The following is a 15675-nucleotide window of genomic DNA, read 5'->3' on the forward strand; positions in this document are numbered from 1 at the left end:
TGCATCAGCAGATGCATGACATATAGATCCAAGGAGGTGATACTTCCCCTCTATGCGGCATTGGTCAGACCGCAGTTAGAGTACTGCATCCAGTTTTGGATTCCGTACTTTCAGAAGGATGTTGATAGACTCGAGAGGGTCCAGAGGACAGTCACTTGTATGGTTAGGGGCTTACAGGACAAGCCCTAAGAGGAGAGACTGAGGGATCTGAACCTCTTCAGCCTCCGCAAGAGAAGGTTGAGGTGATCTTGCAGCCGCCTACAAATTAATTAGGGGGACGCAGCAAGAAACTGGAGATGCTCTGTTCACCAGGGCGCCTCCTGGGGTAACAAGGAACAATGGTCAGAAACTGACAGAGAGCAGATTTAAGCTAGATATCAGGAAAAACTCTTCACTGTAAGGGTGGCCAAAATTTGGAATGGGCTGCCAAGGAAGGTGGTGATCTCCCCTACCTTGGAGGTCTTTAAGAGAAGGCTGGATAGGCATCTGGCTGGGGTCATATGATCCCAGCACTCTTTCCAGCCTAGGCAGGGGGTCAGACTCGATGATCTGTTGAGGTCCCTTTCAACCCTAGCATCTATGAATCTATGGACTTCTCCTTTGAGGGGGTGGAGGACACTAGACTTGCTGCTTATCCTAATGTAGTTGTGTATTCTTCAGATGGAAAGTGTAATAAAGAACTGTATTTTTATAGCGAATTCAGATTGCAGCAGTTTTCCTTGGATAATCTCACATAGATTCTTTTCTGAAAACCCAACTTTTCAAGTGATAATAAAACCAATTCATATTGGTATTTGACCTGCATGAAATACTGCAATGAAGCCTGACCTACCTCACTACTAAGAAATTACTGTCAGTAATATTTCAGAACTGTTTAGTTTAAACTTGCAAAAATGTAATTGATCCAGAAACATTATCTAAATTGGGATTCTACCCTACAGCACGAGACTTGTTTTATCTATTAAATTGTGCTCAGTAGTGTTTAAAGTTATATTACAAATGTTCACATTATTTTTTCAAACATGCTTCTAAATACATCCTGCAACTTTAAACAGGATATGCTTTGTGCTCCAGATAAGTTATTTTTAATACCATTAAGACTGCTTCTATCAATTTTATAAATTTCAGCTATATTTTTTCACTAGAAAAAAAAAATCAGTAGACTCGAAAGGGTGTACACATTTGATTTGGTATCTTGTAAAGGAAGATTTACAGCTAGTTAAAGTGGTATTCAAAAATATATTATAGCAATTAGACTCGCTAAATGGTTTCAGTCAAAAAGACATTTATTTGTTTTTCAACAGGGTGAATAGATTTTAACAACCCCAGAGCTTGATAATTCCAGATGATAAAAGTGTGTAAAAGGCTTTAACATTCAGCTTTGAAAAACTGTAATCAATGTTAGAGTTGCCAAAGTCTCCGCAAGAAAGCATGCAGGGCAGGATAGGAGCTGGACATACCCAGCATCAGTGGCACTAACAGAAATGACCAATTTTGCCTCAGTAAACTTTGAAGGTGGCAAAGTACAGGCTTGGTTCAGCCTAATAAAAACATGAGGCAAGTGTGAAACTTGAAACTGGATGCAAATACCCAAAAAGTTCAAGAGCTAGAACCTTGGCTTGAGGTTCAAGACCACAGTCCCTTCTTTGAACTGTTCTTAGCGTACACAAAATTTAGATTGCCCATGCCAAAGGAGGAAAAACCTGTAACCAAAAACCATGTGGTCTATTTTCAGGGTGGGGAGATGAGCACCAAAGATATTTTACCCAAGGAGCTAGAACAAACTTAAAAGGAAATTCCCATGTCTTTCCTCCCACCATCAGGCTACCCACACCTTCACCTTGTGTGCAGCTACCAACTACTGACAAATGATGATTAAATTCTATTTTATTAAGACAAAACAAACCTGCCTTCCAATATTTTAGCTATACCATAAGATCGTATCACATTCTTGGTACCTACATTTCAGCATGAAAGCCTTCATTTTATTTGCAGTTCCAGAATCATTATAATTTTTACATCTTTGTTAAAAGCAAAAAATTCAGACTCAGAGTTCTAGTATAGCACTTCACTTTGTTCTTCCAAACTGATAAAGAAAGTTGCAATGTTTTTCTCCAAACAGTCTAAATACCGTAGCATTAGCTCTAACTTGTTAGCAGTGCTCAGATAAGAGTCTCTGGTATCTTAGCATATCAGTCAACTGCTCTCAGATGTTTCTAGTTCCACCGTGTGGAAAATGAAAACTGTTTGTGGTTGCCAATTACAGCTACAGTGGGAATCTGATACCAAGACACTGATTTCATTGTCACGGGCAATGGGATCGAGAGCTTTCATAAAACTGTGATCCCCCAATTGGCGGAAGGTAGAGTAATAGACTGTTAGTTCTTTAGGCAAAAGACTTGAATCTGTTGGACAAAGGCTTCATTCTCTGCCTGTAGTCAGCAACTTGAGGGCCTTCTGTAGATTCTGCACAGCAGTGCTCACATCTTCATACTGTAAAGCACTGCCAGCATATTTGCAATATTTCTGAGCTCTGGCAAAGTCCTCTGGTGTCAAACGGACTTCCCCTGAAAAAAACAGCATTTTTACAAAGTTAAAATAAAAGAAAATTCATTGTTTCACTACAGATTAAGCTTAAATATCGTATTAAATATATTTTATATTTCTGCACATATTAAACAAAGACCCCAAAAACGAATACCTGTCCCTTCAATTATGTTTAAGTTCTATTTTATGTATAATGCTCCGTTCCTTTGATGCTTTTTTAAACTATAAGGGTACCTTCAAAATGCAGCGATTTATGCGATTCAAAGCCTTATGTAAGCCAATACCTTTGAGAAAGATCTGCCCTTTCTTAGGCAGCTAAAAAGAGCTTTAAAACTGTAGTAAGTTAACTGTAGTCATGTTACAACCTGCATGAAACAAGGACAGTAGCTTGTGTTTCTTTTATAATTGCTCTGCCCTCAGTGTGGAACAATACACTCACTGCTGAAGTCATTTATCCAGGCACTGTATAATATTTCCAGATGAAGAAATATATCCTTTTGAAATATTTCCATAAATATTGCATTTCTCCTTCTATCTGAGGTCAAATGTATCAAAGCATCTGTCCCAGTATCAACACAATTGCAATGCTTTTGGTTTTATGAACTGAAAAAAAGCAAGTCCAGTCTATTGACTTTACCATTAACTGACAAGCACTAACTGAAGCTTTCTTGTAATGGGGGATGAGAAAGATTAAAACAGCTGAATAAACGCCAGTAACCCAAATAAAATGTTTATTTTCTTGAGTAACAAGCCCAAGCTTTAACTACTCAACCTCTCAAACACATAAATTTAATTTTTCCAAAGATGTTTTGGAAATTTATGCCCTAATTTGGAAGAGCACTTAAGCATGTGAATAGTCTCACTGATGCGTTTGAAGTTAAATATGTACTGAAATGTATTGCATGTGCGGACATAACCACTTCAATGAAAATTGTGAGGATAAATTCTATGCAAGCCTAATAATTCTGGGACACATGTTGAAACCCTTACCCACAGTGAGTAATATCTTATGCTATGAATAACTCTTTTAATCAATACTACATAGTATAAATCAAGGCGTATAGTCAGAAGTCTTGCTCAAAACCTGCATTTGAACTGAAGATGGAAACATATATTTAGGTAAAAAATTCCATACATTACCTGTTTTTATAGGAACTGTTCTTAGTTCCCCATTTGAAAACAAACACTTATTTAGCATTAATTTCTTATGTATTGAAAGTTTAATATAATATTAAACTAAGCTTTGAATTTTTACACATTGGTATTAAACTTTTCTATGCATTTTATCCTCTACAATCCTGTGAAGTTGCACTTCCTTTCCCGAAAATCTGAAGTAAAACTGTTACTTTACAGTTCGCAAATCTCATTTCTTTGCTTCAAATGTTTTCAGTATCCATTACATTTGCTCATCCATTACCTACTTTATTATTTAAGCAACCAATTTGGATCAAAGAACAAATGGAATAATGGATAGTAATGAAGAATTTTATTTTTGTGCTTTCTATGTAAAAATAATCCAGTGCCTAGACAAAATTACTTTACAATTACTATATCCTGTTACATGAATTCTATAGAGCGTGTTTTATTAATCAAATTACATTCTTGATAGAAATAACCCAGTGGCTAACGTCTACAGACAATTCTTACTGTGTACAGCTTGCTTCACTATCTTTAACAGAATTTAATCTTATTTGGATCTGGATTCATAACATCCTAAAGGAAATAGTTACCAATTAAGTTAGATAATTAATCTAAAATGGTTTAAGTACCTATGTTACTGCGGGTTGTATAATTTATATCATCATATCAAAGCAGATTATAAATGAGATTTTTGCTTCCATTTTTTTTTTTGGAAGGAAATTAGCATCCACAAAGCAAAAGATATATGCAAAGGATTCATACTGCCACTTCAACATTTAGTTTAATTCAAAAGACAACAGTAAGCCAGCAAAGTAACCAGATTCCCTAAATAACTAAAACTTGACAAGGTCAGATATTCATCAGTTTAATTTCGTACAAAATGAAAACATGCTTTACACCTCTCCTGACTTTTATCTTCAAAATGAAAAGACTGCAATATTGAATGTCTGGCACTGAGCACCTGTCAAACTTGTAAGGTTACTTTCCAACTGCAATGTAGTTTAGCTTCATCATTAAATCATTTGAACCAGTTTAAGCCTGTTTCTTTAATATAGGTACTGATGCATACATGGGATGTATACAATAGGTCTGTATTTCATAAGCTAAATATAATTTAACTAATTCAAACCAGTTAGGCTCAATTCAGTATCACATTGGTTGACATCTTTGAAAATAATAATGAAAAAAGCAAGAGTCCTCATTTACTCCCTTCCCCAAAGCTGACCCTAGGACATTTTGTGCTTTATATTGTGATGCCAAACGAAACTAGAATATCATTCTTTAAGAAAACAGTCAAGGCAGCAGTCCAGTATTCAAGTAATTTATTGGACGGAAGCCTAAATTCATCCGTCTAATCTTATTTTTACAGTACCACCCCTATTAATGTTTTCTTGGCACAGAGCCTTATTTATTATGAAGCCTACTTCAGATACCATTATGTCATGTTAGGAAAAGGCTCTAATTATTTTCATTTAGAAACCAAAGTTAACCCAATAAGAGCCTCAGCTCCTGTTAAGATCAGCACCCCAAAATGGGAAGGACGTACAAGAACAAATCAGTTGCACCTCTTATAGGCCGCTTTAAAAAAGTATTTATTTGAAAATAATGGGGGGAGGGAGGGAGAACTTCAGTATTAGTAATTTGTAAGCTGTCATTTAGAAGCCCTGTCCTTTTTATAATGGAGTTCAACATTCATAATTTTAAGGATAAACTCTGAAGCACCAAAAATATTGACACATGGAAAAGCTATGCTGTACCTATCCTGAAACAAACCAGCTTCTGTTTCAAACCAAAAATATTATTAGTATAGTAGCTATATTTATTACTGAACTGTGACAGACATTTGTCATCCAAAGCTAAATTCCACCAGACATAATTGTCAGTGATTAAGAATATCTTGCAGAAACTAAAAGACAGTTTTCTCTGTGATAAAAAAAAAAATCATCTTGTAGTGGGAATGGAAGAGTTTTAGATATTCTCCAGTTCCCTCTCCTCTTTATTTCTCCTCATAGACATCTACTCACAAACTTGTACAAGTTCAAACAATAATTTAAAAACACATCTTTAAAGAAACTAGTACTGTACAAGTTTGTGTAGACAAATGTAGAGAATATAAAAGCAGGGACAATAATTAGAAATATTAGAATACATTTGTAGCATTTTTTTTAATCTTGCATACTATAACAGCATACTAACTGGAACTATAATTATATAAAAGGTGCAAATGTGATTTCTTCTTCCTATTAAAACAGAGACATTTAAATGATCTGAAATGCACAGACCTCAAAGACTTCTTTTTAGTATCAGAAAGAACATTTAAACTGTCATATTATTATTCCTATTTTGCACGTAGAAAACCAAATATAACTACTTGCACAACTTGAATGTACAGATAGCTTTTCTAAACTGTGTCACCAGTGGAAAGAAGCTTACAGTAGCATGAAAGTTGAAAAAATACACTTTGTGTAACTTAATTGTGAATGAATTTAGTTGTTCATGAAATTTGGTCCCAATAGAAACACTGACTATCTTGCCCTGGAATAGTGCATGTAGGATTTTGTACAAAATTGCTACACAGCACTGACTCACTGAGAACATGAGACTGCCAACCAATACGGGAAGGTTTGACTGTTATTGCCAAAATTTTTAGAGACTGAACCTAGACACAAAAGCAAAGTCCTAGGAGGTATGATGCACACAAACAGCACTGTGATCAAAGCTACATCCAATACTTTTTAATTTTAATTGTTTTTTCTTCAGTAAGATAATCACTCTTCCCATATCACAATTCTTCATTCTCCCCCTCCCCATCCCAATATAACGAAACTATACTCCCTCTTACACGGCAGGAACAAAGAATGATTTATATGTTACTTTGAAGCGCACACAGTCACAGGAATATAAGGAACACTGTGGAAACTTATATATGACCCAAAGCCTGCCAATGCGGGAAGGGACATACTACTATGGAGAAGCAATACACAAGCTATGAAGAAGCCACTGTACCTGCAGTGGTATAAAGAATATATTTCTTCCTGGGGCTGCTGAGGTAGCAACATTATGGGCTAACCAGATTTCAGACAGTATCCCCAGATGCACCTACTGGGATTCTTCAAGTCGCTGTCTTGTCTGTATAAGAACTATTCATGCTTGCTATTTGTAGGTCTAGGGGAATTAGTAATGGTGGTGGACTGGCCCATGTCTATCATATATACTTCACTATCTCACTGTTACACATCCACAAAGGGTCTGGTGCCATACTACAACTCCTCCAACTGATATTCCTTTTCTGTCCCCCGTGTCATCCAGCACGTGAACGATCTCTGCTATATATTAGCTTCTTGTTGGGTGCAGCTAAGGACCTGTATGGCCATGGTTTCCTAGTACAACTGCTTATGCCACTACTGGCAGGATCAAAACCTTGACAGAAAAGGAGGCAGCCAAGTACATAGATAAGGACAGACCAATTCAGTCAAGACCTGCGGTGAATCCTTCTTTACTAGAAGCTGCCAATAAATCAATCTGAATTGTCACATAAGTGGGGCTCACTTGAGACTCAAATTCCGTGTGTGTGTGTGTGTGTAAAAACCATGTGAACTCCTACAAACAAAAGGATCAAAGGGAGTAACTAGCTATGCTATCGAGATCTCAAATGAAGAGAAATTCCAAAACCTGATGCAAATGAAAATTCAAGTTCTTACTTTGCTGGCAAGTGTCAAACATTCAGGTTAATAAAACTACAGAATTAATTTCTGCAGACTGAATAACCAAAAAGCTGTTTAGATGACTAGCTAACAGAGTCCGATAATCAAATAAAGCTATGTATATATTTCTCACTCTTCGCTGTAAACCTTGGCTTCTAGCTGGTAGTTAATGTGTGTAAAATTAAGCAATGCCCCAAGAGATTTAGGTTAAGGAGCTTATGAAACTACTGCAGAAGCTTAAAAACCCAAAATATAAACACAGGTTTGCATGTTTTAATCATATTGCCAAGATTTGTATTCAACAGAAGGAGTAACTATGAGCAGAGATAGTACATTTTGTCTAGTCAGAATTACTAGGAAGTATGCCCAATAGTCTCTAAAAAAGTATAAAGGTATCAATAGCTTTGTTACTCCTCTGCAATCTCTTAGGGCATTTATACACACACCTTTTCATGCTGTGATGTGCCAGAAATGACACACTGGCACAGACTCAATTAACCAAGTCTGCTCTGCATGGGAGCTGACACGCACTGCATTGCATCGTGTGCAGTTGTATAAGCGGCAAAATGCACGTCAGCACACAGAAAATGGCAGCTTCAATGTGTTTTAGTTCAAAAGCCCACTGCTGCCATTTTCTTAGCATTAACATGAATTTCACTACTTAAATGTATGCGCTGCAGCACTGGCACCGCGGCACAGGTATGTGTACAAATACCCTTAGAGACCTTTCCTATAAATGAATTTTTTTTTTACGCATCAAGATGGCATTATGTGGCATCTTGAGTTGATCTAATGACAAATCAACCTGAAATACTATATTCCAGCTAAATTTCTGAAATAGTAAATAATTACTTAAGCAAAATGAAAATGCTGGAATTTACTATCTCAAAGAAAATATGCATTTTAGTTGCAACATACCATACAATTTTCTGGTAGGTATTTTTTCATTTATTATGTTATATTTTCATTTATTATGTTACACTGTCAAACCTGACTTTATCCAAGTGTAATAAAAGTATACCAACCAGACAAACACCAATTTTTACCAGATCTTGTTAATTGGATCATCTTCATAGATGCTTGATTTTGTACACTGAAAAACTCTAGAATAAAGGTTAATAGAGTTGTTTAGCTCCATTTCAACTGAAGATCAAAATTTATGATTGAACATGGAAAAAAAGTCCATATGTTGATGTTGTAAAGCCCTTATTGGGCAGGTGGAACATTCAGAAATTAACAAAGGTGGAATTTAGTTTTGTTGCCAGAATTTTTTTTTTTTCCTGAAATGGATGATTCTACATCTGATTTGGAAAAGAGCAGCTTAAAATGACTCTCTCAATATTAGCTAATTAGCTGAAGAGCAATTTAAATTACAAGTATTACTCTGTAATCACCACCCCATTTTCTGCAATACGTGCCCCTTTTTTACGGATCGTGACCTGCAAGTTGAGACCATACCTTGATTAGCTAGGAGACTTGTAATATAATAGCCCACATCCATAGACAAGCTTGTAAATATTAGTTTTAAGGCATGCAATTGTTTTCATAATCTGCTATTTATATTTTTGTAGAACAGGAATATCAAACCCATTTGGCCCTGCAGGTATCACAGGAATTAATGCTGCCACTGCTTGTCCAGCCATCAAATTTCCATATCTGTGGGGAGCTCAGTAGATCAGATGACATGGCTCTCAACTGGATAGAGCTGGGATCTTTGACACCCTTTCCGCAGAACTTAAAACAACATGCTAGATATTGTCTACAAACAGACCGAGCAGTACTTAGAATTTCACTACTGCTTGCAATTCATATTATGGTTTCTCTCCACAAACTACTTTCTGAAAAGATGGAAAAAACATCATAAGCAAAACACCAAACCCAAAAAACCCTGAACCACATCATCTCACCTGCAGACTGAGCACTGTAAAGAGAAGGATCTACAGCAGGGATATTCTGTGGAGTGGGTTGAATGGTATTATTTGCTACACCTACAAATCAGTGAAACAAAAGTAGAATTACAGCGTTACTTTTAATTATAGACTTAATGTCAGTTAACACAGTGGTTTTCCATATTACCTATAGTGCAAGCAAACCCTAATAACCTTTGCCTTACATAAAAAGAAAAAGTTTGGAAGAGTTTCAGAAATATAATGCTTTTTATAAATACTTTGTACCAATGCATGTTTAAATGTTTATATCTCATTTAAAATAAAATAAAAAATAAGGTTAGCTCTGGACCATGCTGTCACTGCTGCAAGATCTCAGCCCCGGAGCAGCTCTCTACCCAGCTGCATACCCTGCCAGTGCTGCTGGGGCTGGTCTTAATGGAAACCCTGGCCCTGTGCTGTCACTACCCCTCTGCTCCTGGGGTCCCCATGGAAACCGGCCACAGTGACGTGGGCATGGGCTATGGGAAATGGTGTCTGGCCGCTGGCCAGATCTGCCATTTTGTCCACCCCTGCATTAGCATCATCTTTGTTTGAAGTCATCCATGCTTTTGTTCTGGCAAAGAACAAAAGGTACACAACCCTGAATTAGGGTGATTGGTAGGTAGCTCTTAACTTTTTTGGACTTGAGACCCCACTCCTTAACTCAAAGAACACTTCATTGGACTCAAGGCACCACTCCATATCTGTTGTGAATTGAGAGGCACAGATTTCAGAAACTAGCTTATATATCATACTGTTTAACTCCTTGTAGGAAGGGCCAGACAGTGGGGGTGGAAGATCAGCCAGGCAGAGTCAAGCCTCAGCCTGACCCTATCTGTTTAGTTTATCTACTTATTTCCTCACATCTCATGACACCCTTCAAAGGATCTGGCTACACCCTGGTTGAGAATCACTGGAGTAGATGAATGGGCATCAACATGATATCAAACAAAAGAGCAGAAGGCTTGAGATATTACATCAGGTCTGATGGGACAAGAAATGGATCTGAATGGGGGGCTCTGAAGTATATAAACTGGTCTATCCTGGAAAAATTCAAACAGTTGCTGAGCTCCAACACAGCATTTCACACTCTTGTGCGCTTCTAGAAATTGGAATGGATTAATCTGACAGTGGGAGAAGTTTGTTCGCTTGTCAAGAAAATAACTGCACTATGCCCACATCAGGAGGATTGGTATCTTTTAGATTAGACAGTACTGTTTACCATATCTACTTGAAATGTGACTATACCTATTAGCCATATAATGTTATTAAAATATCTCTTTCAGAAATGTATTCCCAAAGACTTATTATTCATTTTATTAAAAAAAATCATTTTGTTACCAGTGTTAATTTAATTCAGTTCAATTCTAGTGGTTGTCTCCTTGATCTTGTACCATGAAAAAGTAAGGAGTAGCAAATTCACCTTCCATATACCATTTGTTATTTTGTATACCTTTATTATATCTCATTATTCATCTCCTCCATGAACTAAACAGGCCAAGTTGTTCTTCCAATTTCTCATAGTATCTTAGTATTTCCGTGCCTCTCATTATTTATTTCTGTTTTCTACCGCTGAACCATATCTATTTCTGCTACTTTTTTTGAGAGAGTGACCAGAGCTAAATGAAAATATAAAACTTGTCACACACCAACAACTTTAATAACAGATTTATAATGTTTCAGTGCTATATTTTCTAGCCTTTTTATATTTAACAATTTGGTTATGTTTTTTTTAACCGGCCGTTACCCACAGAGTAAATACTTGTATCAACCTGTACACAATGATTTGCTTAGAAATAGGAAAATAAATAAATTCTTGTCACCCTCCTTGTACCCAAAGACAGAACTAAGTTGACTCAGACTTAACAAAAACAACCACTTTCTGCAGAGACCCTAGCATAGAAGGCTTTATCCCTATAAGTTACAGTTCCAGCAAGGCCCAAGACAGACTAATGTGGAATAATAAAAACAACCCATATATAAAAAGTATTTAACATACCTGTGCTATGAGGTACTTCAGCTGGAGTGTTGGCTGGAGCATGTGCACCAGGTGGGATATGTATACCAGTGTAGTTACTAGTTGGCATGTCACTTGGTTCAGCTGTTGACGTTGACAGCTGAGACACTTGACCAGGTAGAACAGATAAGCCAACTTCTCTATCATCATCATCTGTTAAAATATGCAACAAAAATGTTTCCCTTCTCTTACAAGCATATAGAAATTACAGCTTATTGAAGAAAAAGTACAGCCCTTTAATTTTATAAAATCTTGTCCAGAAGGAAAGTTATAAAATGAAACAAAAATAAAAACAAAAATAAAATAATGATTTAGCAATGTAAAAATGCATCATGGAATACTGCCTGAGAACTTGCATCATGGAATATATTCTGGGAACCTGCACACATTCAGGCATCCATTTAAACCTTATTAAAATTTAAAGTAGCATGTGATCTCCTCTCTTAATACAAAACTCATTTTTCTGTTTTTTTGAAACTCTTAAGCTTTAACACACAAGTTACAGAAACGTTTGACACAATAATACTCTGATCTTCAGCTATAAGATCAATTGTATACCATTTCTCGCTCTCTCTCTCTCCTCTTGCATACTATTAGGCATTGGGGCTGTGCTAAATGGGCTGTATTCAACTCAGATTCAGCCTGAATTGGGGACAGTGATTCGATTAGTTGATTCAGACCACCGTCCCCAATTCAATTCAGCCGAATCTGAAGATTCAATGTCGATTCAGAGAATCAGCAATTCAGCCACAGACACAGCTTTTAAATCTTTTTTCTACATACCTCGAGGTACCAGGCACGGCTTATGAATGCTGCAATGGTGGGGCAGAGGGAGCATTTCACAGGAGCGTGGGAGGCCCCCCTGCGCTTGGCAGTGAACCCAGAAGTGCTTATGGTCCACTTCCAGGTCTTCTGCCGAGCACATTGGGAAGCCCCTCCAACTCCTGTGGGATGCTCCCCATCTGCCCCAGCACTGCAGCATTCATGAGCCATCTAGTACCTTGAGGTATGTAGAAAAAACATTTAAAGCTGTGTCTATGGCTGAATCTCCAAATCTTTCCAAATCTCTCTGAATCTATTTGGAGGGTTCCGATTCGATTCGGAGAGATTAAAGGGTCCTCTGATTCGATTTGGATTCGACCGCCAAATCAGGCCAAATCTCTTCTAAATGAAATCAGGGACCAAAGCTTCGCACAGCCCTATTAGGCATCAACAGCATTGATCATTACAGTCAGTCAATGGAACTGTATTGAAATGTTTGTCCTGTTTAATGCTTGAAATAAACAAGAAAACGTACAATCCGAGTTGATCAAACTAACACTATGAGGAAAGAAGTCCACTCATTTTGTCATCTTTTACAATAGCCTTTCTACTAACATATCCTAACATTCATGAAAGTAGAAATCAACCAAAATTGGTTTTGAACTGCTTTGTTAGTTTTAGACTAAGCTATTCTTCTTTATTATACTTTAAAACAGGAGTGGGCAAGATATGGCCCATCAGGCCATTCTATCTGGCCCGCAGGGCCCCTAAAAAAATTTAGAAAATTAATATTTCTCTGCCCCTGGCTGCCTGTCATGCGGCCCTTGATGGCTTGCCAAAACTCAGTAAGCGGCCCTCCGCCTGAAATAATTGCCTGCCCCTGCTTTAAAAGTATAAAACACTAAAACCTCCGTTTTTATTTTATTTTTTTTTAACATGCAGGTAACAGAAAGCAAATTCCTGAGTATTTTTAAGCTCCACCTCTCCTTCTGAGGCAGAAGTCCAGTAACAAGCTTTTAGGAGGGTGGGGGGAGGCTAGGGGTGTCAGGCAGGGCCGGCCTCCTGCCCAACACCTCATGCTGCCCATTCCCAGGTGAGGGACCCAAACCTGCTTTCAGCGGAGCATGCTAGCTCCCCACCCTGCAGCCAGGGGGCAAGCTGTGGGGGGGGCCTCGTCCCTTCCTCTGCGGTGGCGGCGCCCCTGGGGCTGCCAGCAGGCTGGGTGCTTCCTGAGCTCCCAGGAGCCCAATCCAACTTCCCCAGAGCTGGCTAGAAGGCAAGGGCCTGATCTTTTTTGCTCTGACAAAGATCAAAGTGAAGATCAACTTAAACACCCGATATATAAAAAACCTAACTTTTCAAATTAAAAATTTACACTTCATCAACTTATACATTGTGAAATATGGTAAATTAATAGGACTTAAGTATATGCATCAAGAGAATAATATATTATATATCCTTTTGTTCTCTGATTTTATCATAATACATAAGTTGATCATCTTACTGCTGTCTTCAAATTCTGTTTCAAAACCATTTGAAGGAATACAACCTTGTACGGCTGGTGGATATTTCTGGCAATACAGATCCTCCTGTATACCTACAATTTATAGCTTATAGTTAGTTTTTTTTACATAAAACCTTTACAGTTGTATTTGTTACACTTCTAGTTCAGATGCACACACAACAAAACTTGTAACAAGTATCAAATATTTTTATGAAACTCTAGCAGGAAAGTCCATAACACAATACAATTCCCTTGCTTTATCTTGTAAAGTTTACTTTTTTCTTTGTCTGCATCTTACAATTCAAGATGTGGTTTTATAAAGCTATTTCTGACACACAAACAAATATGTGGCAGATTTCTGGAAACCAAAGATGATCTACAGTTGCAAGGTTTTCACTTTGATCTTTTTTTTTTTTTTTTGCTAGTAACCTAAACAAGGCCATCTGGTTGACATTCATGGGAATAAAGTTAAACTGTATCAACACTGAAAACAAACAAACCCTGACAGTTAGAAATTGGCCTCAGGCATACTACTAATTACAAACTTGATAATTTAAAGAATTTTTAAGAATCCTTTCCAGTTACATTTTTTAAATATTATTAAAAAATTTTTTTACAAGCAAGTGGAAAAGAAAATTATGTTTAACATAAGCCACAGGTTTTCATTATGTACAGTTAATGAGCATTTTGAAAGCAGAGCTAGTTATATTGCCTGAAGTTAGGGCGATCCAACACTTCCTATTGTAAGACCCCCCCCCCACCGCCAGTTGCTTGTAATTCTGTCTAGTGATAACTATTCAGGCTCAGATTTTCCCTGCTGGGTGTCTGCATCAGAATGACAGTCAAATAACTGATTGATTGAGAAATACTCTGGAAGTACTAATATGGCTTCCATTACAGTAGCATCTCATTGTCTCATAGCCTTTTAATGCATTTCTTTCATAATATCTGTTTGGCTAGAAACAGATGTTGTCTTTGGAGCACGATCAGCTGTGTTGTGATGTGTCATGGCAAAACAGATCCAGTTCTCTGACATCTCATTGCCAGGGCTCCTGTCCTGCTGGGTCAGGTCCCTAACCCTCTCTGAGCTTCAGGGGCCTCATCCAGTGGGAAAATGGCCCAAGGTGCCATGTCCCAGAGCAGGGGCAGGCAATTATTATTTCGGATGGAGGGCTGCTTACCCAGTTTTGGCAAGCTGTCAAGGGATGCATGAGTAGCCCTACCCCTTGACAGGTGCCCCGCCCCCTGGTCACTATTTTGGGACCAATGTCCCAATGTCTTGGGACCAACGTCTCAGGGCCAGCACCAGTGGGACCCAAAGTGGGGCACAGGCTGGCAGCGGTCTATGAAGCTGGGCTGGGCTGCACCAGCAGGGAGAGGGGGGAGCTGGCCCGACTTCATAGAGCCCCTGCTGGCCAGGACCCTGTACTCCTGCCGCCCTGCTCTGAGCCCTGCTGGCACCCGCTCATTCCCAGTGCCACCCCAGCCCTTCGGTACAGGCAGGGGGCAGCGCACAGCCCCACGGCAGGGAATGACCTGGTGCTGAGTGTGGGGAAGAGCAGCCCCTCCCCTGCCCCGTGGCCAGTGCTCCCTGCTGCAGCTGCCTGCAGCCTGCACGGGGCTGTCCCAAGCAGGCACAGGCAGGGGGCGGGCCAGAGAGACAGCAGATGTTTGCAGCTGGCCCAGGTTCTGGGTAGCTGCTGACAGGTACAGAGTCCAGGCTGGGGTGCAGGGGCCAGGAGTAGGGCTGGGAGTAGGGGCTTTGGGTGGGGGGCACAAGCAGGGCATCCTGCCATGTACGCCCTGCCCTCATTTTGTTTTGAGCAGGCACAGCCAGTCCCAGGCAGGCTGCGAGTGGCTGCAGCACGTGGCACTGGCTACAGGGTGGGCGAGGGGCTGCTTTTCCCCCCCTGCGGTCAGCACCAGCTCGTAACCCACCCCTGCTGCCAGCCTGGACCCCATGACGGCTCCGGGCTCACGCATGGGGCTGCACACAGCGGCAGCAGCTGCAGCCTCCCCGCTTGCTGCGCCAGGCAGTGTTTGTCACCGCCGCCTCTGGGCTGCCCAGCCTGC

General features: G+C 39.1%; 1 protein-coding gene across 2 annotated transcripts in view; it reads right to left on the reverse strand.

The window, feature by feature from the left end:
• Nucleotides 1-1265: 1265 nt before the first annotated feature.
• The window catches only part of VTA1 (vesicle trafficking 1), a 92601-nt gene continuing 78191 nt past the window's right edge, over nucleotides 1266-15675 (reverse strand). Inside the window, exons 6-8 of one of the 2 annotated variants that reach the window (XM_019527259.1) lie at nucleotides 11319-11489; nucleotides 9299-9379; nucleotides 1266-2567 (exon numbers count right to left, since the gene is read on the reverse strand). In XM_019527259.1, the coding sequence (XP_019382804.1) occupies nucleotides 2422-2567; nucleotides 9299-9379; nucleotides 11319-11489 (398 nt within the window). In that variant the 3' untranslated portion in view covers nucleotides 1266-2421. The remainder of the gene's footprint in view (nucleotides 2568-9298; nucleotides 9380-11318; nucleotides 11490-15675) is intronic. The other variant, XM_019527260.1, reaches the window with a different exon arrangement.

Source organism: Gavialis gangeticus, unplaced genomic scaffold (genome assembly GCF_001723915.1).
Source record: "Gavialis gangeticus isolate Ggan-Ray unplaced genomic scaffold, GavGan_comp1, whole genome shotgun sequence".
In the NCBI taxonomy this organism is placed as follows: Eukaryota; Metazoa; Chordata; order Crocodylia; family Gavialidae; genus Gavialis; species Gavialis gangeticus.